The 25,221-nt window shown below is 46.3% G+C and overlaps 1 protein-coding gene across 1 annotated transcript in view; it reads left to right on the top strand.

Annotated features, from left to right (window-relative positions):
- The window catches only part of LOC147716690 (chymotrypsinogen B-like), an 85,302-nt gene extending 60,452 nt beyond the window's left edge, over positions 1-24,850 (top strand). Inside the window, exons 6-7 of the mRNA XM_086923645.1 lie at positions 21,039-21,172; positions 24,523-24,850. Of these exons, the coding sequence (XP_086779771.1) occupies positions 21,039-21,172; positions 24,523-24,684 (296 nt within the window). The 3' untranslated portion in view covers positions 24,685-24,850. The remainder of the gene's footprint in view (positions 1-21,038; positions 21,173-24,522) is intronic.
- The last annotated feature ends 371 nt before the right edge of the window (positions 24,851-25,221 follow it).

The following is a 25,221-nucleotide window of genomic DNA, read 5'->3' as shown; positions in this document are numbered from 1 at the left end:
TACAGCCACAGACACAGAGGGAGTTTAAACAACTGGAACAAGAAACACAGAGGGGGATATAAAGTCGTACCAGCATTTTTAGTAATAAAACTGCCCCAACAGCTCTTTCAATGACAGGTGGTAGGAGAGGAGAGAGGCGAGGTGGTGGGGCAACGAAGACAAAGCCTGCCAGTAAAATTTATAAACATTTACAAGAAGGAGAATTGGGCACAAGCAACGGACAAAATCAGGGGGAGGAGAAAAAAGATTGCGTGACACCAGATATGGTTGCTGTTAATAGCCACTCTACCTTTCAGCATTGTGAGATTAAAGGCAGGAGTATTAAGTCAGCTAGAGCCACAAATTATTCCTTGGATTCTAAGATTAAGATTACTCCGTCCCTGTGGTCCTATTTTAAATTGCAGCCATTAGTGTTGGACATAGTTAAACAAAGGGTAGGCGCTGAGGAAGTGTTCAAAGGGGCAGTGGGAGGCAGTATCCTCCCTAGGTAGGATGGAAGTGCTGAATAGTCCCCCTTCTGCTTTACAGTCCTCTCCTGAAATGGCTTCGGCAGCTTCTGCTTTTGCCCAAATTAGGGCCTTGGGCACAAACAATGGTGGCCTGCAAGAAGTAAACCCAATCTGTCAAGTTAGGGCGGACAATGACAGCACAGAGCGAGTCATAGTCTCTGAGGAGCAGGGACTTGCTGGGCCTTCAGCAGCTTCTATGGAGGCTCTCTTCTCTTCTATATCTGTGGATATCAGTAAGGGGTTTTCTGTCTCTGAAGCAAATCAGGGGGAGATCCGGCTGTTCTGTGAGTCGCTAGAGAAGAAAACCGACCTCCTAAACTCCAGGAGAGTAGCCTTAGAAAGTTCAGTGGGAGAGATAAGGGACGATCTGGGAGTTGCTAGAGCAGAAACCACACAACTCAAGAAAGAGGAGGTATCACTCCGGGACAGGCTTGAGAAGTTAGAAAACAATTCACAGAGAAATAATTTACGTCTCTTGAACGTTCCGGAAGGTATAGAAGGAGATGACATCAAATCCTTCATTGTGACCCTTATAAAAGATTCACTCCAGATAGAAGAATCAGAGGAGGACTTGAAGAAGGTTATACAGAGGATCCAGTGGGACCCCTTTAGGAAACATCCTAATCGGTCCAAACCAAGGAAGATTCTCATAAATGTTCTCATGTTTTCCCTGTAGGAAAAAATCTTAAATTGTGCCCTGAAGTAAAAATCCTTGAAACCCAGGGATTTTTCTTGCAAACTTTGCTCTGACTTGACATGTGCTACATGGAACAGACAATGGTATCTGGGCAGGAAAATGGATGAATTTAAGAAACTGGGTGCGGTTGCCCAGTTGAAGTTCTCTGCACTCTTGAAAATTATATACAATAATAAGATATACAATTTAAAATCAGTCCAAGAAGCAGATGCACTTCTGGAAAGCCTAGGCAAGGCCACAAAATAGTTTAGTAATGGAGACTCATATAAACTTTGCATATGGTTCTTTAGGGCTCATGGGGGCAATCTCAATCTTATTTCAGGTTCAAAGGCTCCTGAGAGAACAGACATTAAAGATATAGGTATGACATATTGACTTACCAGTTAACTATTGATAAGCCTAAATTTGTGGGGTCGCATCTAGAAGCTAATCCAAAAGAAAACTGGAGACAGGGTCTTTCTATTGGGCCTCAGTCAATTGCCTCTTTTCTGAGCAGTATTTTTTAGCGTAGACGGATTCGATGGGTGCCCCAGTAGCAGAATCTGGACTATTAGTCCAGGTAAATGAGCGTTGGGTTCTTCAGGGATGAAGCAGGGGTGGTGGCTCTTGCAGGACAAGAGGGGGAGCAGAAGGTGGGGAGCATAGGGGCAATAATAAGAAAAAATTCCTCATTCGCCTTTCAGTCCGATTATCTCACATTTGTTACGTTTGTCATGTTTGTTGTGTTTAACCTGGGATCTGTACTTTGTTAGATGTAGCACACTAAAGGTTATGGTGTCTAAACCACCATGAGTAGCACTGAGTTTTTTAAATCCTGGAACGTTAATGGCCTACGAGTAAAATCTAGGAGGGTGAAGATTCTGCAGGGACAGATTTACGTTTCCTGGCGTATCCCTGCAAATCAGCGGGGAAAGATGTGTGACACTGGTTTACCCTTGCACCACCACAGATGGGCCACATTTATAATGCGGTGCATCATGACACAAGGATAAACAAGTGTGTGTTGCATCTGCCAGCGTAAGGTTGGCGCAGTGCTGGAGTTGTGTCATGAGCGCGACGCAACTCCAGCTCTGTTACAACCTGGCCTATCCTCAAAATGGAGCGTCACGCCTTACGCCTGCCTCAAGCAGGCGCAAGGTTTTGACACAGCGGCATCGGTAAAGTGACTGAGTCAAACTTGTAGACTTCACTCGGGCAATTTTCCAAGGCATACCTGCGATGGAACCCCCACCCCTGCGCGGGAAAGCCCACATTAAACCTGACGCAGGTTTCATATAGTGCAGGGCTTTACAATGTGACGCATCTCGCTAGATGTGTCACGTTGTAAATAGGGCGCAGCATGGTGCATGGTTTCCGCCGTCGCTGCATCACAGAAGTGACGCAACAGCAGTGCAATTGTGGCGCATGGGGTTCGTAAATCTGCCCCGAAGTATCTTAAAGATTCTCCTGCACAGAATATTATTCTGCAAGGGACTCATCTTTCAAAGGAGGAATTGTCTGAAATTTTCAGAAAAGTAAAATGGGTTGAACATCTTATTAGCTCCAATCAGAGTGCTAAAATCAGAGGAGTAGCTATTCTGGTTAAAAAGCAAGCAAAGGCTTGTTTATTAAATTCTTTGGTAGACCCAGGTGGCAGGTGGGCCATTGTTAAAATGTCTATTACAGGTTCTCTGATGACAGTGGTGGGCAACTATGGCCCGAACCAAGATAATACTTCCTCACTGAAAACCATTTTTTCAAATCTTTTGGAATTTCCAGAGCCCATTATAATGGCAGGTGATTTTAACATAGTCTTCAATCCTGTACTAGATAAGTCTCCAAGTAGCAGGGCGACCACATCGCCTAAATCCCGAACATATCTCCAAATGATGATGGCACAGTTGGGACTGTGTGACGTGTGGGGAGAGAGATAGAGCTCTCAATTAGGTGTCTCTTTTTATACCAATAAGTACCACCATAAGTCTAGAATAGATTACATATTGGTCAGCCATGACCTGAGGGGTAGAATCAAGAACATCAGCTTCTCAACTCCACACTTTTCCGACCATGCAGCTGTATGGTTGGATTTAGTTCTGGAAGGGAAAGAACATTCAAGGGTATGGACATTTGATCATTCTCTGCTACTCGATAAATCTGAAATCAAGTATTTATCTCAGGAATCAGAGTCTTTCTTTAAAAGGAATTTGGGTTCTGCCAAGATTTCTGTGGTATGGGATGCCAGGAAGGCTTTTTTAAGAGGCATGGTTACCTGAGAGTTTGAGATGAAAGCAGTGGAGTTGAGTTTAAACAACGAGATGGTCTCTTCAAATTGCCAAGAACAGCTGGCGAAATTAGCCAGTTTGAAGGATCAGCTAGATACATCTATTCAGTAAAGAATCACCAAAAGATGGCAGGCTAGCAAGCTTGCCCATTTTGAATATGGAGAGGGGGGCAATAAACTCTTGGCATGGAAGGTCAAGGCCGATAGGACTCGAAATGTAATTAGGCAAATAGACTGCGAGGATTACAGCACTTACGTATCTACCGATGAAGTGATTGGGAATGCCATTTTTGCCTTTTTTCAAGACCTATATGAAGAAAACAATGTAGTTGATAAAACTAGTGCCAGTGAGTGGTTAACTGGAAGCAGGCGCTCCTCCCTAAACTCCTCTCAATGAGAAAATCAGGGGCTAGTTGTATCCCAGCGAGAGGTCAGAAAGACAATCTCAGCCTGCAAGGGAAGAAAGGCTGCAGGGCCTGATGGGGAGACAGTTATGTATGTATAATGTATATGTATGTATAAATCATTTTATAATGCGCTCTGTTACTTGGGAGTATCCTGGCGCGGTGGGTAAGAACAGAGGAGAAACAAACAAGAGTCAGCTTATGTCACACTCCTAAAAAGATGGGTTTTCAGGTTTCTCTTAAACTGGGCTATACACTGTGAGGAGCGCAAGTGAAGGGGAAGGGCATTCCAGGCTCGGGCTGCCACTACTACAATGGACTGGCCTCCTAGTCTGGTTCACTTAAAGCGAGGGAGGATCATTTTAAACAAAGAAGACGATCTGAGAGCTCTTGTGGGAGCATAGAGAATAAATCTCTTCTTCAGATAGGCAGGTCCTTGGTCATGGATGGCTCTGAATGAGAGCACTAGGGATTTGAAAAGGATACGTTGTGGCACTGGCAGCCAATGAAGGGTAGACATATAAGAGCGAACGCTCTTCCATCTCGGAACATTGAAAAGGAGACGGACGGCGGCGTTCTGGATGACCAACAGACGCTTAACCAGGTAAGCGGGAATGCTGCTAAACAGGGCGTTCGCATAATCCAGCCTTGCTAAAATGAGTGCTCAAGCAACAGTCTCCCTAGCTTCTCTAGGGAGCAATGGAAAAAATCTTCGAAGCATTCTTAGAGTAGCAAAGCATGTCCCGGATAATTTCTTTATGTGGTCCTCAAATCTTAAATCCTCCCCAAACCATATACCAAGATTTTTGGCAGGGCCGCCCATCACCTTGGGGCTGGGAATATTCGGGGGCCACAGCGAGTTTTTGAAATTAGGAGGGAAGGAGCCATAAAAGAGGACCTCTGATTTACCCTCATTACATTTTAGCTAGGCCAGAGATAGCCAGCGAAAAACTGAAGACAAGCAGAGCTGGACCGTTGTGGTGTCCAGGTGATCGTCTGGCCAGGTAAAGAGCAGCTGCGTGTCATCAGCATACCCTATAATCTTAGCCCCGTACTGTTCCGCTAGATAAACCAGGGGGGTGATGTAGATATTGAACAGTAGGGGACTAAGGGTAGATCCCTGTGGGACCCCGGTAAGAAGTGGTTTAGGCTCAGAGGCATAGGGTGGCATCCAGACCTGTTGTGTCCTGTCTGAAAGAAATGAGGACAACCAGGCCAGGACATTGCCGCTGATGCCAATTGCGGATAGCCTGGCGAGGAGGAGCTCGTAGGGGACGGTATCGAACGCGGCAAAGAAGTCCAACAAAATCAGGACCGCTCTGCCGCCCCCGTCCAGACACTCCCGAATCGACTCCGCCATCTCTACCAGAGCCGTCTCCATACTGTAGGCCGCCCTAAAGCCTGACTGGGCTGGATGCAGAGCATTGGAGGTCTCCACAAAGCTCTCCGATTGGCGAAAGGCCACTTTCTCGCATATTTTAGCCAATGCTGGCAAAAGGGAAATGGGACGATAATTTCCGGGAACAGTAGCATCCAGCCCTGGTTTCTTCAGAAGTGGCAAAAGCTTTGCCTGCTTCCACTTAACGGGGACCTCTGCAGAAGATAGAGAAAGATTCACTATCTGGGTGACATCACTGCAGACAATACTAGCCACTTCCGAAAGTACCCAGGCAGGGCAGGGGTCGGAAGGGGAGCCCGATTTAAGATACTGAAGAAGAGACAGGACATCACACTCCGCAACCAGCGAACATTTTGTGAACTGTTGAGTTTCACAATGGCATGGCAAGGTAGGGAGGCCATCCCCTAAGCTATCCGCCTGTAGCGCGGAAAGCAAATCCTGCTGAATTTTTACTATTTTATTTATGAAGAAGCTGGACAAATCCTCGCACCATTGCGCAGAGGACGGGAGTATAGTAGTTTCAGCAACCGGGGATACGAAACTTTTGACAATAGAGAAGATTTCTCGACTGTTATTTTCCGCTTTAGCAATTCTCTCTGCATAGTAGTTCCCTTTGGCTATGTTAATTGCGGCATAGTAGTTTTTTTGGGCTGAGCGCAAGGCGTCCTTTGCGTCTGAGCTGTACCCACGCCTCCAAGTTCGCTCCAGCTTTTTACAGCCCAGTTTCAACTCCCTCAGCTCAGGGGAGAACCAGGGTTGAGAAGGGATGTGCCGGGACCTAGACACATTGGCATGTCTGGTAGACGTAATAGCCGCCTGCAGCACCCACCTGTTAAAATCACTAACCGCCTCGTCCATCTCAGAGGTAAGCTTCGGGCGAGTTTTGGTTTAGTTATCCCGCCCATGACTGCACTTTTTAATGAGATTCTATGTGAAGGTGCTAAGCTTCCTGTTTCATGGGGAGAAGCCACCATCTCGCTGATTTTGAACCCAGACCCATTTCTCTTTTAAACACAGACTATAAAGTCTTCGCGGGGATCCTAGCAGACAGGTTGGGAGCAGTGACTACTCCACACCGATCAGAAGGGCTTTGTGAGGGGTAGGAATTTATCTGATCTTACCTACGATTTTATTGGTACTATTGACCTAGCCTCAACCTTCTCACTACTGCTTGCAGCGATGACACTCTACGCTACCAAAGCCTTTGATAGGGTCAATTGGGTATATCTTGTGGCAGTAATGGATAGTTTTGGTTTCAGAGTGAAGTTCTCTCGAGTCATTCAGCTTATTTACTGCGATCCCTCGGTGCGACTCCTAGTCAATGGCAAACTGACTAACCCTTCCAAATCACCAGGGGAACAAGACAGGGCTGCCCCCTCTCCCCGCTTCTCTTTGACCTGTGTATTGAGCTCTTTGCTCAGCATTTGAGGGATGAGCCGGGCATTAAGCATGGGTGGAAAATCCGTTACGCTCGCGGATTTTGCGGATTTTCGGTAAATTCGCAATCCGCGAACGCTCGCGAATTTACTAAAAATCCGCAAATTCGCAAGCAGCGGATTTTTTTTTCATGGTGATACAATTTTGTGGCGTGCGGTGTAAGTTCGCAATTGCGAACATGTAGGTGCGGCGGCCAGCAACAATCTCGCACTCGCGAAATTACAAAAATTGCAATTCTGCACAAGAAATCTACTAGCAAGCAGCATAGACCTTCTGAAAATGATGATTTTTATCAGAATAACTCCTCAGGTTGACATTTGCCTGCACTTTTTTGGATTTGAGGCCTTTTGATTTTCTTTGGATAACTTTTGGATTAGAAATCAACTTTCTCATACAAGCTTGGTGGGGCATTACAGTTGTTGTAATGCTGTTCTGCAGAAAAACGAGTTTTGCAAAATTGAAAGCAGGTTCAAAAGTTCAAACTCATCATTAGTAACCATTCCCTGTAGTGCTTCCTGGCAAGGGCCCCTCCAGAGTTCGGTTGCTAGTTGCAACAATTGTATGACCCTGCTCTGACCCTCACAGCAGGCTCATAGAATAGCTACAAGTAGGCCACAAAGGTCCTGGAAAAAAAATTGCACTGCAACAGAGAGCAAATTACAGATAAGGAAGCAGGTGCTAGACTGGAATTTTAAAACAGTGACACATTAATAAATCAACCCCAAATTAATTCATGTCAGTTGAAGCAGGCAGGTGTGCTTGCTTTTTCCCCCTATAATCTACAGTGATGATGAACCAGAGGGTGGCATTGATGTACCAGAGGGTGGCATGGGTGAAACAGAGGGTGGCAGGGGTGAAACAGAGGGTGCTGGGAACCTGTGATGATGAACCAGACGTAGAAACAACATAATCGTGACCGTTGCGAGCCGACATGTAAGTTCGCAATTGCGAACTGGTACAAAACCCTCGCGAACTGTCAGAAATCCTTGCGAACTGGCAGAAATCCTTGCAAACACAAAAAACAAAAAAAATCCGCAAATTCGCGAGAATTCGCGGATTTTGCGGATTGCGAGTTCGCAAATTCGCAAAATTCACGAACGCCTGATTCGCAAAATTCGCCCATGCTTACCGGGCATTTCACCTTTCAGGTTTGGGGCATGGGAGAGGATGGTAGCTCTCTATGCGGATGATGTTTTGATCCTCTCTTCTGACTTGGAGACATCTTTTCCTCAGGTTATTAAGTTGGCACAACACTTCGGGCAGGTTTCAGGCTATGACGTTAATGCTGGAAAGACTGAGATCATGGCGCAGACCCTGCCGGACTGTCAGCACCAAACTAAGAGTGAAATGAGATATCTGGGGGTCAGGATTGTCCAGAATATTAACAAGATCTCAGGGACTAACCTTGCCATCGTATCCAGAGAATGCCACAAACTCATGAAATCTCGGGCTCATCTCTCGCTGACCATTTTGGGCAGTATAAACTTGATAAAAATGGCCATACTTCCGAAAATCACTTTTCTCTTTGATACCATTCCTTTACACTTTGATAAACAGGGGATCAATAAACTACAGCAAGCAATTAAATCATTCATATGGTCTTATAGGGCCACAAGGATAGCTTGGAAGAAGCTCAGGCATAGGAGGAAGTAGGTGGGCCTCTCACTCCCGTATATACAATACTACGCTAGGGCTTTTCAGCTATCAGATACAAGAATGCTGTTAAAAACTCCAGATCTTACAGGGACGGGGGCCATGTTCTCTGCCATGCTGAAAGGAGAGTATCCCCCCCAGGAGGGATTTCTGTTCAGATATGGTGACTAGAAGTTTAAAAAAAAGATTAGGTTGAAAGTCTTGCTGGGGATGGCTCGTACATGGGCTAGAATTAAACAATGCACTGGCTTTAATTACTTTTCGAGCATGGCCCCCCTGTGGGACTCTACAGGGTTTCCCAGATTGTCTAAAGGATAAATTAGCTATACCACTTAAGGCAGCTGGATTGAATATGTGGAGGGACTTGGGTTCTGCGGGTTCCCTGAAACCATGGTTATCACTCCACAATAGACTTGAGGGAGATATGTACAGGTTTAAACATCTACAGCTGCAGAATTGGTCCTAAAACCTTAAAAAACCCTATCGGCACAGTAAACATCTTGGAGGAGCAACTAGTATCTAGACCGGTGGGGAGAAAGGAGGTCTCCTCTTTTTTACTGGTCTATAGAAGAAGCCATTGATGGAGATTTTAAACTTGCTGAAGAATTATGGAGTACCTTTATGTCAAATGAACAGTGGGAAGACCCGTGGCAAACTTTCTTCAACATCTTATATGCTACTGTAAAACCAGCTTGACTTAGAAGGAATCACTATTTTACCATCCACAGGGCTTCTTTATCTCCAGCAAGACTGCCCAAAATGGTGAACAGTCAAAATATTGCATTTTTATTATCGACCTGCACAAATATCTAATTTTTGATATCGTAGGGACAGAATATGGAAGTCAAGAATATCGTTGATCAGAATATCGACTGAAAGGTAAATAATATCGATTTTTTTAATATCGAAGTAAATAATATCGTTAGCAAAAATATTGTTGTAAATAATATCGAATTTGTTTGTGTTATGTATTTTAGTATGTATTTTATGTGTATGTTTAACACCGTGCAGTGCATGCCATGCTGTGCATGGAAGTGCACAGCATGCCTTCCTGCGATTGTGGCGGGCGGTGCTGAGTGCACAGCCCGCCACAATGGTAGGAATGCAGGATGCGCCTGCCACTGTGGCGGGCGCATCCTAATGCTGCCCACGGGACCCCCGCCCTTATGGCGGGCAGTCCCTTTCACCGACAGGATGGTGGGCGGCAAAGTCCGCCAGCCATCCTAATGGGCCCCCTAGTGTGGCCTTCTGGAAGGCGGTAAAGGCACCTTTCTTGAATTCTGGAGGCGGTCCAACAATAGAAATTGCCATTTCAGAGGATAAATGGATTGCGCACTTTTCTAGGGTATACAATGGTTAGAGAAGCTCTACCACTCAACTGAATCACAACCAGGGAAATAACATATGATCCTAAGAGCCAATACACCGACCTTTAAGTTAAGATGGAGGAAGTAGATTCGTCCATTTCCGCGAGTTTGGGCAGGAAGGTACCAGGGCCGGATGGGGTCCATGTAGACCTGTTTAAGTCAAACAAGACCCTATGGTCCCCAATTATCACTCAGGTAATCAATTCCAGTTGCCGGACCACTTTTCTAGCAACCTGGGCAGAATCGATTATTGTCCAAATCTTTAAAAAGAGGGATCGCCCAGATCCGGGATGTTACAGGCCTATCTCATTATTAGATCCCTGATTGAAGTGGTAGAATGAATAATATTAGAACAGTTACACGATTGGGCAGAGGATAATAATGTCCTATTTGATATCCAATACGGTTTCCGTGAAGGCCTTGGGACAATAGAACCTAGCTATCCTTGTTGGGAAGTACACACAGGCTAAAAAGGGTAGGATGTTCCTGGCTTTCGTGGATCTCACTGCGGCCTTCGATTCTGTGAGGCACGATAAGCGTTGGGAGATCCTCGAGGCCACAGGGGTGGATACACAAATTATTCACTTTCTTAGGCACCTGTACAGTGACTTCAAGGCATGAGTACGTTACAGTGTAAGCGGTGATAGCTTGGCCTCATTCCAAAAAAGGAGAGGGGTCAGTCAAGGCTGTGTTCTGGCCCCCTTTCTTTTTAATCTCTATGTCAACGGCCTTGGTAAGGCACTCCTAAAAGATAACCAAGACTTTCCCCAAAAAGCTGGCTGCCCCATACCTGCCCTCCTCTATGCGGCTGACACAGTCCTAATGGCACACACGCAAGTAGGACTGCAGAGGGTGTTAGACAATTTTTCTAATTTTATGAGCAATCTCGGTCTTAAGGTAAATACCACGAGAACCTTTATAATGAGATGTGGCCGTGGTAGCCAGAGGTGTAGGGGCATGTTTCTGGATGGACAAATGATAGAGCCTGGAAAGAGATTTACATATCTTGGAATACTCTTTGACCATATATTTGCTGGAGTATAGTTTTCGCTCATTTATTTTATCTATATTTTATCTATATTTAGTATAATTTAGGAGTGGGAATACTGAATGTAAACCTTGGACAGTCTAGCACTTTTCCTGCTGTTGCTTACATTTGAGAGGAAATAGTAAATCGTACCCCTCCAAAGTCCAACACTTTCTCTAATGTTGCTTATGTTGGAGGTGAAATAGTAAATCTGACCCCTCGAAATCCTACACCTTCCCTGTTGTTGCGCAGGTTGGAGTGTGAATAGTAGATCTGACCCCTCCAAAGTCCATCACTTTCTCTGCTGTTGCTCAGGTTGAGGTGGGAGTAATGCATTTGCCTCCTCTGTGTTTAATTGTTCAATGTAATTTTTTTGTTAAAAAACTGATTTTGGGGGGATTTATCCTAATAAGTTATTTTAATCTAAATTATATTTATAAGTATTCATTTCTTTATTCAACCATCTTTTCAATTTTAATAATTTTATTCCATTTTTTACGAATTTTAATATTTGCTTTGGGTGATTATTATTAGTATTTCTATTTTATTATTCATGTTTATTTAACAATTGTATTTATTTAAAATTATTTATTTTTTGATTTTTATAAAAAATATATTTTTGTTTTATGTTTCTAAGTTATAATCATTTTTTTATTTTTTTGCAATATAATATTTACTTTTTAGGATTGTATCAATTTTTATTCATTTTCAATAAGAAATTATACAGATGACCCGCCTACAACCAACTATCAATGGCTGACGGAGAAAAGCAAACAAAACAGAAGGAAAAATGGGGGCAAGAGGAGAAAAATTATAAAGAAAACAATAATCAACAACATACATTGATAATTAAACTAAACAAACACACATCCCAACTAAGCCAGCCTCTACTGTATTAACGTGAATTTGATCTCGCTTCCACCCCAGCATTATTTAAGAGTCAGGTTGCGTGCCTGCTGTTGGGCACAAAAAGCGTAAATATCTCAGGCAAGGGCCCCAAGTCTTCTCAAATTTAGGGAGCTTGTGATCTACAACCACAGTTCATTTCTCCATGCTCAATTCGTCCCAGAGCTTATGTAACCATAATAATATTTACTTTTTAAATAAAATATTTTTACAGGTAAGTATTAAATGTTTACAATTCTATATATTTACCTTTTTATGAAGATATTTTAGTCTTATATATTGTTGTAGTCAATATTTTTTAATTTACTTTTAAAGCAGATAACGTTGATTTTTTATCCATGATATTTTTTAGGGCAATATTTTTGATCAAAATAGTTCTATTGGTGATATTATGTCATACAACCTGTTTTATTACTTTGTGTTTATCTGCTATGAGTATGGAGAAATCCTCAGTAGTAATCCCACTCCAGGGGTCGGAAGTGCGAGTTACAAGGGATGGCAAGCCTCTTAAGTTTGTGAATGTTCACAAACATTTAAGTTTGCTGGCATTTCTGCGAGTGCAGATGTACTACTTGCATGTGAATTGGGCCTTTTAAATTAGAAATAGAATGTAGACATTAAAAAAACATTGGTTATTGGCACCACACACACAAACAACCATCCAAAGGCAGACTTATAGAGACAGAGCCATTTAACAATAGGTATTAAAATAAATGTATTTCCAGCCAGTCATTGCACCTCTAGTCACATTCGTTGGCCTTTGGGCATGCAATTTTGTTGAATTTTTAGGGACTGTTTGATAAAAAGGCAAAAAGGGATCCTAAAATGTTTTTTATATCCACATTGAGGGCCTGATTAGCAGTCCTTAGGACTGCTGTAGCTGCGCCACAGTACGAGTGTGGCGGTCGGACCGCCACAGGCCCCATGGCCCACAGCAACCGTCGGGGATCCAGGATCCCATGGTGATCTAGCAGGATTGAGGGGAAGTCATATGATGGTTATGCCGCAGTGGCACCGCCTAGCATATTAATGCCACCCTTTTCATCGTGGTGAGACCGCCATGAAAAGGGTGGCCATGAGGCAACAATAGGAACTCTAACAGTGCCCACTTGTGCCTCTGTAATGGGGGCTGCATGCAGGGGGGCAGGTGTTGTGCCCCCCATGTAAATTATGCAGCCCCAGTTACTGGACAGGAAGCAATGCACGACATGGTGCCTTATTTCCCATGCAGGAACGTACTTCTGTGGTCCCACGGTGGTGCCTGTCTGCGGCTCTCCTATGAGCCCTAGACAGACACCGCCAAGGGTCCACTGCAGCACCGTTCACCCGATAACGATTTGAATCGTAATGTGTCAGAACGGCTCTGGCGGTCTGTCTGTGGAGCGCTGGTGTCTCGGAGTGCCGAGTCGTATTCAGGCCCTCAGTTTATTGGAGACTTTTGTGAAGATCTGCCAAAGGGTCAAACGTTATGTGAGACTCTCAAAGTGCTGAACCCATGTAAATGAAATTCCCAAATGGATACACCAGTTTCACCTACAGCACAAATCACTGGGTGGATGTTTACTAAACCTGGATGAATAGAGGGGCCCGCTCCTCTCCACGATTCTGTTTGGTTTGTGGAAACTTCATTTTGTTTTTTTCTGAAAAGTAAAAAACGAAAGGTCAAATGAAATCATAAAAAATGACAGAAATCTTTCCAGTTGGTCATCAATGCTCATCAATGCTGGAATAGCCAAATCTGTCAACCATTGCCAGGGTGTGGGCCAGGCTCTGGGCAGGAGGGCGCTATGAAAATGCCATGCATAGACTATCTGGAAGGACAGGGCTGGCACCGTCCCTTGCCTTTGGAAAAGCAGCCTTTCTTCTTTATCTAATCTGTGTAAATATATTTAGTTGGGACATTCACATTGAAGCCTAGCATTGGTATTTAATATAAGTTAGGATATCTGTTACTTCAGAGTATAGCGACAATAGCTGTCTTCTTCGATCTCTGTGAGGACATCTATTTGCAGACAGTTATAACACTATTAGTGTCTGTATTTTAATCATGTGAGTTATCCCATATATTTTATGTAAGGATAACTATGACTAGAGACTGTAACTACAGCATATAAACCTACTATTTTTAGGATGTTTAGTACTTGTGTGTGGAACTGAAGTGGCCTTTCTTCTGTCAGTAATCTCTGTCAGGACATCTAGGGTGTGATTTAGAGTTGGGTGGATGTGAGTCATCTACCACAGACAAAAGTGCCCCATCCACCCTATATAGAGTGGATAGATCACGATACCCTGAAACATGGTAGATGGGACAGCCACCAAAATATAAATCAGGCTCCGAGTTACATAGAATGACTCTACAGATTTATATTTGAACTTAATTACTGTGAGAATATCTACTACCGATGTTTGGAACAGCATCCACTTTTTCTCTCTTTATAATCTGTGGGAACATCTAGTTGCTGACAATGACACTGCATGCTTTAGTCTCTAGCCATCTCTATAAGAATATATTATTCGGTAACAATTTGACATTTCTTCTCAGTATAATCTCTTTAAGATCACCTATTTGCTAAATGGGATTCTTTTCGCATGTGATGTTTGTTCTGATGGTATCGATTATGTCATCTGTGATGTGACCTGTGGCATACAAGGTCATGTGCAGTGCTTTGGGGAACATTCTCCAATTGAATCCAGCACAAATCCAGAAAAATGTCACGGATGATGCCTGAATTGTTGCACGTCATGAGCAGTAAACATCTATGACTAGAAACAGAAAGAGACATTTTAAAATGTTGAAAGATTATGAAAAAGCAAATCATAGTGCACTATTCCAAAAGGGGGTATGTGCAATTCTACAAATCTAGGATAAAGGGCCTATTTTAGAGTTTGCTGGAGGTATATAATAATGCTCTTGTAATAGGGTGGACTGGATGGGATATCCGTCAATTTTCTGCTGAATTACCTCTCCACCAAAGTCTAACTCTGGCAAACGGCCTTGGGCCAAAGAGGAGTGCAGCACAGATCACAGACTAGCTTGTTGGTATGAAAACAGGTGCACCTTACAACAAATTACTTGGCCTGCGCCGTACAAAACTAACCCTCGCTAAATATTTTCTTCCTACCTTACCCCCTCCTCTAAAGTTTTCCCCTCTGCAAACATTTTAAAACCCCCAAAATGTGCAACTTCTTAACCTTTCTTGACCTACCTATCTATGTACCCTTCCTATGCTCCTTCCCCCTCCTACGTGCTCCCGGAGTGACCTTCCCAACCAATAAACTCTAACTGTAAACCGTTGTACCAACTGTTAACCAGAAAAAACACCACTCAGAAAATTCTGACCCACAGACATTACTAACCCCCCACTAAGTCTCCTTTCGTTTCGGGTATCTACATATGCCTAAAGCTGTGTCCAGATCCTCCTTAATCTGAACTATGTACAACATAACGGGACAAGTGTACCCCATCTTTCTCTACAAAAATGTACTGCCGCATAACGCAATTCTGGATGCTCCATCCTCCCAAAACCTTCCCTGTCGCCGAAAATGTGCATGTCCCTGTTAATCTTCCTTCGTGCCTTATCTATCGCAGCCGGGCGCTCTGCCCCTCTCCAATGCCTCCGCAGATCAAAATCTGACCATATCACTTGGCACCCCGACCACTGCTGTTGAATCTCCAAAAGGTCCCTCTTCCTTTGTTTTCACCAAGCCAAACCTTTCCACTGCACAAGATCAATCTCCCCCAAATAAATATCCACCACATCTGGGCTAATCCCACCTCTGATTGACCTGTTCAATGCTGGAAACAACTCGTGCCCCCTTTACCCTGCCAATGACACCGAAATAACCTAGGGTCCAACCCCAAATTTAAACTGTTCTGTTTCCCCCACTCGTAACGCTCTGCCCTCTTGACAAAAGAATGTCCTGTGAGGAAGATAGACCACTCCACCGCCACAGGCCCCACCACTGCACCGGAAAAGGCACATATGTGAGAAAAGAGAAGGGAAATCATGCCTCTCCCTCCCCGGAGTCCCGCAGCCTGATGTAAGTCTTAGAACAATCAGATTTCCAGCACCCCAATGACCACCTACTTCCCTGCTGCCAACTGGTCCGTCTTCGAGCCCATGAGTAGTACTGCCACCTCGTCACTCCGCACGTCACTGCTGCATCCGAGAAAATAGTGACGTCCCATTCCCATTCTTCTGAGGTTGCCATTGTAATACCATTAAAGTGCCCCAGGAATGTCCGCTACATGCACAGGTCCTCCTTCGTGCCCGCATATGGTGATGCGGCAGTGTCAAATCGGACAAGGATAAGCCTAATCTTCTGCAAAACGTACGCCCCGCCCGCACCACCCTGCATGCAAAATTTTAGATGCCCTAAGAGTACCTGCACTCCCTGAACCGTCACCTTCTATTTTGCCAGCAAGCTGTCAATCAAAAGCCGCATATGCACCTTCTTCTCTGTAGGCAAACGGGCTTCTAATAAACCCGGAACCCAGCTCAATACCAAGAAATGACAACACTGTACTGGGACTCTGTGTCTTCTCTGGCGCCAGGGGCACACCCAAGTAGCCCATGAGCTCTTTAAAAGTAGCCAGCTGTTGTTGATAGTCTGCAGAACCAGGCAGTCCCACCAGGAAACAGTCAACCAGGTAGTGTGTCGCTGTCTCTTTGCCAGTATGCTATTAGAAAACTCACCGCAGGAATGTACTGAAGCGCTCAACCAGGCACAAGATGTGGAACAACCCGTTGGCAATGCTTTGTCCACAAAAATGGACCCTTCAAACTGGATACTGTTATACCAAACTGGATACCAAACCACTGCTAATCCTCTGGGTGAACCGGGAGCAATCTGAATGCTGATTTTATATCGCATTTTGCCATGAGGGCGCCCGCCCCTACTGTCGCGACTGAACTGCCGTGCTACATTCACCGATGAATAGGAGACTGATGACAGCACTGCCGCAATTAAATAATTTACTGACGCTCCTTCTGGCCGGGACTGTCCAGGTACTTTCTTTGAAAGTACCTCGATAGGGGAAATAATCAACTCTTGTATGGGGCTAGTCTGAAAAGGCCCCGCCATACGCCCTTCTTGGACTTCTTTCAACAATTGTTCCCCCACCACCGCGCCTTGCACTCTGGTGGATTTCAAATTCTCAGCCCACAGTGCGGCCCTTGGCCCCCCATATCCCAGTCAGAAACCTTCTTGAAAACCCTGTTGCAAAAGTGCAGCGTCCTCTGTCCATGGATAAGACGCCAAAAACTCCTCCATATGGTCCTGTTTAATGGGAGTAGGAGCCTGGGCCAGTCACTCTTGCTCTTTTATGCCGCAGCTGGCAAGTCCCTCGTGGGAGCGTGGCCACCCGCATGAGGCAGAGCCGACCCATCCTCTCGATGGAGTGGAACCGCAAGCAACTCTCCCGAGTACCATGCCTGCCGCACCAGCCAAAATGAAGAAGTGGAGTCGGACATGCCAGGGTTATTCCTGCCCTCCAAATTCACAAACCCAGAGTGTCTGACCATGTAACCCTCTCTTACCCATCCTGGGTCCGACGCACTGGAGGAATGCCCCCCCTTCGTGATGACGCGGAATCCCATACCCACGACCCACCCCTGTCCCTGAGAGCCCCACAACCCATCCCCCGTGAAAACCCCCCTTTCCCCGCCGCTCCACTCCAAGCCCTCCACCACCCTCCGGCTTGCGTTGTCTGCCAAAGCCCTGCCCGCCTCCGACGCACCCCTACGGTCCCTCCTTTCGCCCCCTGCTCTGCACTGTCCCCATTGGCCTCTTCCAACCTTCCTCCTCTGACCACCTGTGCCAAAGGCCCTCTGGGGCCCTCTCCAGTCAACCCCCCAACTCCTGGGACGGCATCGGCCCCCAACGTGGCCCCTCTTCCCCTACCTCTTGGTCCTCCCCCTTTCCCTCCCCACCCCTGCCCCAGCTGGTTGACATCCGCCTGTGGCAACTTGCCGGCACCCCCACAGTCCCTACCCCACCACCCGACCTACCACCCCATTCTCCCTGCCCTCCCACTACCTTGTTTGCTGCTCCTTGGGATCCCTGGGGCCCCCCCATGAGCCTTGTATGTTCCCCCTGCAAACCTGCAGCCCCCCCTGCTTCATCTCCCTCCTCCCCACTCTCTATCAGCAGAGGGGAGGAACAGCCGCCGCCAATTGCAGTGGGGGTGCCCCCCCTGCCCTGCTCATTATCTTCATAATCTGCCCCGAATTGAGCACCCATGTCCATTTGACGGCGCCCGCTGCCCTGGCCAATCCCTGCTGATCGTGTTGCTACGGGCCTCCCGCCCCTCCCAAAAACACAGCGCGGGCCGCGGAGCGTGCCCCACCCCTCTTTACTGGCGCGGTTGCGTTAGCTGTGTGGCCACGCCCCCCTGCTTCCATGTTTCCCTGCTTACGGGCCAGTGGTTGTACACAGGCCAATAACGCCGCCGCGACCCCACTTGCTGCCGCCTGGGAGGCCTCACCTTAATTTTGGCTCTAGCATATCGGTGCGGCCCGCCTCCTCCAGGAGGCGAAGCACCTCAATCACCCTGGGATCCTGCCCAGGCGCCATGGCAAGACTCTCAATTCCCCGAGCTGCCACACGTGAGTGCTTAGGACAGCTGCACGCCAGACCAGAGGCCTGACACAACCGCTCAACAGCTGCAAAGCTCCTCGACGACACCAACGCTCTAGCACAAAAAGCTTCCCCAAAAAAGCTTCCACTGCCAGACCCCCAGTCGGCTATTGTGTCACTGCCACCGAAATGGTGGCCCTTGACCTAAGATGGCAGGCTATATAAGCACACAGCCCAAAACCAGCCCAAACATAGCCAAAAGAAGTCCACCCTGGCCTAAGGCAGCAGAACAAGCCCAATTAGGCTCTGGCTGCCTCCCCGGCCCAAAATGCCTCGGGCGGGGGCGGCATGCCTCCCGGTGGTCGGCCACCCCTCCCCCCCAAAGCCCTATTCTGGTCCCTAGTTGCTGAAGAGGTTACTGAGAATGTTGTAAGCGCACTGTAATCAGAGCAGTTTGCCGTGCGGGTACCCTGTTTTTGTCTTTACTCCACAGATGTTTGCTTTTGTAAAACAAGCTTCCAAAGTGCAAGTTTGTTGGGAGAAAAACAATCTGTGGCATTGATGCAGCAGGATTTTTCACCCTGCACTTCAAGGCTGTGGATTTCCAGTTATGGTCGGTCAGGTGTACTGAAATCCAGTGCCAGTTGTTCCACCCTAGATACAGCGAATGACTATGACCCGGATGCCCAGGGGCGGATTGACCGTAATATCAAGAGTTTCCAAAAGTGGCGCCAGCCATCGTTGGAAACAGCTCATCCAACTCAAAATAGGAGGAGGAATTGCACGATTGGTGGGTAGGGCTTCTGTCGTCTTTTGTCATGTGCTCTACAGCTACCTAACACAGAGCACCCTCACCCTCACCTCATGTTTTCCTTTGCATCTTTTCTGCAGAAAGAAGCTTGTTTGATAATAAGTGAGACTTTACTCTAACAAGGCAATGCATACCAGTGCCACTAGTCTTTGCATATCATACATATCTACAATATTCAGTTTGTGGGGAGGGGCAGAGGCGTGCATGTGAGGTAGGTCTTCTCTCAGTCACATCATAATAATTCTTGTGAAGTATCTTTATGAAGCAACTCCATGAAAGAAGGTAACCCGAATGAACAGCAAAGTGAAAGGTTTTCCAGGCCCAGCACAGAAACAGGAGATTGCAGTGCATTTGTGGTGTTGCTTCATCCTAACTGTGCATCAGAAAACCTTTATGATCAAACAATAGCGCTCCACTATGACTTATATCTCTTTGTGGAATAGATTAAAACTAGTATGGGTTTAAACAGAACACATAGTCAAAACATCGCAGTTCTAAGATTCAAATGTTATTTTTTATTTTATTTTATCTTTTACTTATTATTCATAATTTCCTTTTTTATAACATTTATATCAGCATATCTTGATTATTTTCTTTTAAGTACAATTACATTTTTTTAAATAGATTTTTCCTTTTTTGTTTACTAAGATCGTTATTTTCTTTAAGAAAAAGGAATATTCAAAACATGTATGCTCTAAGTACAGTACAAAAACTCTGGACCCCTACTGAGAACTAAATATACAACACTATACCATTAGCAATCTCACTCTTTCATTCAAAACAAGCAACCATAAACAGTGCAAACACATATACACATATAGTGTGAGGACGAGACTAAGATATTTAAAATCTCCAAGACCAAGTCAGATGACCAGGAAAGGTCCTGAAGAAGGTGGTCTATGTCCAGTTTCACCCCACCGAAACGCGCGTCAACCCCAATTGTCTAGACCTTATTGTATATGGTCATCTGACTTGGTCTTGGAGACTTTAAATATCTATATTTCTCCCTCACACCAAGATGTGTATATCTGTTTGGACTGTTTGTGGTTGCTTGTTTTGATTGAATGAGTGAGACTGCTAATGGTATAGTGTTGTATTTTTAGTTCTCAGTAGGGGCCCAGAGTTTTTGTACTGTACTTAGAGTATACATGTTTTGAATATTCCAGTTTTTTAAAGAAAATAACAATGTTTGTAAAGAAAAAGAAAAATCCATTCAAATAAATGTAACTGTACTTTTTTTAACCCCTTGAGCGCAGTGTTAAGTCTTCCGCTGGGCGGGAGAATTAACAAGTGGGCGGGATTCGGACCGCCGGGGGCCGTCTTGAGCACAGCCCAACATGACGCGTGACGGCCGGGGGCTGTCATGAGCACCGAAGGGATTAAAAAAATACCAAGCTAGGCTGATATGAATGTTATGAAAAAGGAAATTATGAATAATAAGTAAAAGATAGAAGAAAAAATAAAGAATAAGATTAGAATCTTACAACTGTGAAGTTTTGACTATGTGTTTTGTATAAACCCATACTAGATTTAACCCTTTGCGTGCGTCGGACGGCCAGCGGTCGTCTGACGTCATGGTAGGCGTGTGCGGAGGATGGCCGGGGGCGGTCCGAACCACTCCCAGTCATAAATCACCCGCACCGTGGCAGAATTTGCGCCGCTGTGAACGGGTTAATCTATTCCACAAAGAGATATAGGTTATAGGGGAGTGCTATTCTTTGATTGTATTAATTTTTTATTCCCCTCTTTTTAGAGGGGGGTTCCCTTTCTTTGCAGTCAGAAAACCTTTATGAACAGCAGTTAATGAAAAAAGAACAACAATGTATTGCTGCACTCTTTTTATAGTTGGTTATGACATTGATGAATGAAATCTAGCAGCACATAAGTTTAAGCTTCCTCATTTTGCCGTTTTGTGTTGATGCTATTGAGTTTTGAGCGATGCAGAGCCAAGCATAATTTCATACTGTCCTTATGTTCCTCTTTCCACAGCGCTTTTTATTCCAAACAAACTGCATCAGGCAGCAGTTCCTCTCTTGATGAACAAAGACTGTGAGGCCTACTACGGCAGTGTCATCTTTGACTCCATGATCTGCGCTGGAGGTGCAGGCTCGTCATCATGTTCGGTGTGTATAGCCCAGGCTATGTTGTGTCTCACACTTATAGACTTCCTTTTAGATCTTCATGGAAGGAGGGCTCTCTCCACTAAATTTCTGCTGTGGGATCCCCAGCTGCAAATTACCAGGCAGCGGACACCAGGAGACTCCCACCATGTTAAAATTGGATGTTGGCACTCACAGCACGATTTTACTAGGACGTCTGGTGAAACCCACCCATGCGCCCCACTCCATGGGTCCGATTTCGTTGTCAGCAAGAAAGCCATCCGACAGACTGTCAGAGACTTTCCGCATGACATTGAGGGTTTCTCTCTGACTACTGTATTACGATGATGTCAGTCAGAGAGAAACCTAGGGGGTATTTCTCTCCTCTTCCATCGGTCTAGTAGCGTGCATCGGAAGAGGAGTGGAATTGTAACCCCATGAATTTCGGTGGAGCCAGCCTTGGCTCCTCCTTCGGTATTACAATGTTGGTTTCAACAGCCTTTCCATGTCGGCATTTCTGACATAGAAAGGCCATCGGAAAGTGACTTTGGGGACCCCTTCCTCCGGTAATCCATTATCTGGCCTGGGGAGCACCCTAAGTATCCCTGCACCATACAGTGCCTGCCACATGGTGCAGGAATGTTTGCAAACAACCATTTTCCAAAGGCATCTTGTGCTGTGGGCCTTTTCCACCTGCTACAAAAGCTGCCATTGACAAATGGATGTTTCTGCCCGTCCGTAGGGCGGTTGCATCCAAATTGTTTGGTCGGAACTGCTGACCTATGCAATGGTGTCATCCTCACAACATCGTAATGAGGTCCCCCAGCCAAATTACAGTACAGCTAAAAGTGCATGCATGGAAGATTAGGGAACAAAACTCAAGGACTACCAAAACTCTGGCAAGGGGCTAGGGGTACATGGGTCCTACCATCTCTGCACCCTAGAACACCAGGATTATCTCTAACATTGCACCCACTCTCTGTGGTTTGTAAATGCAACTTGGCGAAAAATGACCCCCAGGCGTTCTCCTTGTGCCAGGGTGGGGGTGCTTGTGATCACTTACAGGAACCCCAAGGATTACTCTGAGGCCCGCTGCACGCACTCTTTTCAATGCACTTCCTAGGATTTCCACAGGCACTGGTGCCCAAGCACTGTAGTACCATTAGTACGAAGATAGGTAACGCAAGGATTGCTCATTCCCTATGGCTACTGATGTCTTGCTTCTAGCTCTACTTTCCATGCTTTCAGAATTACATTACTACCCCTTTTATTGAGGGCACGAGACTCATGCATCAGCTGCTGTGTTCGGATCTGGAGAAGTTGGTATATTGCTCATGGTTAAAACGATCTATATTATTGATAACTTGTTAATAATTTATTATAAAGAAGACAAGCATGTAAATCAGTCATGAAGACAGGCAGCTTGATTCCATTCCTCGCCTGTGTTTAGAAGGGTACATTTTTGGGGGGCCATTCTGCTTTTGACTGCAAGCTGCATTGCCATTGAATTGCTTTTGGTCTTTAGAAACTAGAGGAAACCCCAATGTGCTTGACTGCTTTGTAAACTGGCAGGAGATGTTTGTATTGTCCTGATTTTGGACTTGCTGGTATAAATAAGAAACCCTACTGCAAGCCTTTAAATAGCAAAAGTAGACACTGCAAGAGCCATCAGATCTCCTAGGTCTGACACATTCACCACGATCAACCATGTGTGTGGGTCATCAACATTGCTGCCTTTGTTGTACATCTCAGAAGCAGGACAGGGGGAGGGATGCAAAGTCTGAACAAAAGAGAGGCCCCCAAAGTTGTGCCTGCTGGAAGCCTGCAGAACCATCAATCAATCAATCATGACACTTGTACAGCACACTACTCACCCGGAAGGGTCTCAAGGCGCTTGGGGAAGGGGTCCGCTACTGCTGGAACAGCCAGGTCTTCAGTTGCTTCCTGAAGGAGAGGTGGTCCTGGGTCAGCCGGAGGTGGATGGGGAGGGAGTTCCATGTCTTGGCCGCCAGGTAGGAGAAGAATCTGCCTCCGGCGGTGGCTCTTTGGATGCGTGGTATGGCGGCGAGGGCGAGGCTAGCAGACCGTAGCTGGCGGGTGGGTGTGTGGATGGTCAGGTGGTCGTTGAGGTACTTGGGGCCCAGGTCGTGGAGAGACTTGTGTGCGTGGGTGAGGAGCCTGAACGTGATCCTCTTGTTGACGGGGAGCCAGTGCAGGTCCCTCAGGTGCCCGGAGATGTGGTTGCATCGGTGGACGTCCAGGATGAGTCGGGCGGAGGCGTTCTGGATGCACTGGAGTCTTTTCTGTAGCTTGGCTGTGGTTCTGGCGTAGAGGGTGTTTCCGTAGTCCAGTCGGCTGGTAACGAGGGCCTGGGTGACCGTCTTCCTGGTTTCGGTTGGGATCCATCAGAAGATCTTGCGGAGCATGCGGAGGGTGTGAAAGCATGATGAGGAGACGGCGTTGACTTGTCTGGTCATCGAGAGGGAGGAGTCCAGGATGAATCCCAGGTTGCGTGCGTGGTCTGTGGACTTGGGGGCGGTGCCCAGGGCTGGGGGCCACCAGGAGTCGTCCCAGGCGGAGGGTTATGGTCCCAGAATGAGGACTTCCGTCTTGTCTGAGTTCAGTTTCAGGCACCTGTCCTTCATCCACTCGGCGACGTCTTTCATCCCTTCGTGGAGGCTGGTTCTGGCGGTGTCGGGGTCTCTGGTGAGGGAGAGGATCAGCTGGGTGTCGTCGGCGTAGGAGATGATGTTGAGGTTGTGTTTGTGTGCGATGGTGGCGAGAGGTCTCATGTAGACGTTGAAGAGGGTGGGGCTGAGTGATGATCCTTGCGGGACGCCGCAGATGACTTCAGTGGCCTCGGATCGAAACGGGGGAGGCGGACTCTCTGTGTTCTTCCGGCGAGGAACGAGATGATCCACTTCAGTGCCTTCTCCTGGATGCCGGTGTTGCTCAGGCGTTGGACTAGGGTGCGGTGGCAAACAGTGTCGAACGCTGCGGAGAGGTCCAGGAGGATGAGTGCCGCTGTTTCACCGTTGTCGAGCAGGGCTCGGATGTCGTCGGTGGCTGCGATGAGGGCGGTCTCGGTGCTGACAAGACGTTTCGGGGGTGGGGAGGGCTCCTAATCTGAAATATCACTCTTCTTCTAGTCAGATACTGACAGACTTTTCTTCACTAGCCAGACTCTGCGGTTCTCATTTTATTGACATTAGGTGTAGAATTACCATTTGTTCAACATGAGCAGGTGCAAAAAAGCACATTTATGTGCAAATGTACATTTAGGCACACAATCAAAACATATATGATCAATGAGGGGGGTTGTACCGTAGGCCGAGTGCACGCCCTCTGACCTTCTCATGCCCTCTTTCTTGCAGGGTGACTTTGGAGGCCCTCTGGTCTGCGAGAGATATGGCGCCTGGTACCTGGTTGGCCTGTCATCATGGACGAGTCCTAACTGTTCTTCCTCGCTGCCTGCGGTGTACTCGCGCATGACCTGGTACCGAGAATGGATTGATGAAATTGTCACGGCCAATTGAGTCCAGTGAGGAGAGCGCGCTGCCTGTACACTGCCCACAGCTGCTCGCCCCATTCTTTTGCGGGGCCTGTCCGCTTCCATCAACGCTACGCTACTTATGTGACTGTTATTGGCTTACCTGTCAGTGTTAATTCTCAAAGAACAACGACCGCGCTGTTTCCATCTAAGTCATTGGTTTAATTCCTTTGTGTCAACTGAAGTGTATGTCTGTGTGTGTGAAGGCATGTGTGTAGTTCAGTTCAGGCCTGGGAGTGTTCATCTGTTTTGCATCTGCGCGTGTATGTGTGGGTTGTGTCTCTGAATTTATGTTGTTTCTGTTGGTTAATGTGGACATATCAGTGTGCTACTCCTAAAAAGGTGCAGCTATCACAGGTCTCATTTCCTACACTCGACTGCCGGCTTTATTTAGAAGAGGGTTGATAACAGAACGTCTAATAAAGAAATATAGTTCCTTGACGTCATTTGCAGTGTGGTGGAATGCAGACCAATAGCGGAGCAGCCAATAACGACGTCATTGGGAGAAAAAAACCTCTCAGGG

Source organism: Lissotriton vulgaris, chromosome 5 (assembly GCF_964263255.1).
Source record: "Lissotriton vulgaris chromosome 5, aLisVul1.2, whole genome shotgun sequence".
Classification (NCBI taxonomy): domain Eukaryota; kingdom Metazoa; phylum Chordata; class Amphibia; order Caudata; family Salamandridae; genus Lissotriton; species Lissotriton vulgaris.
This window is presented reverse-complemented; position numbering and strand designations above follow the sequence as displayed.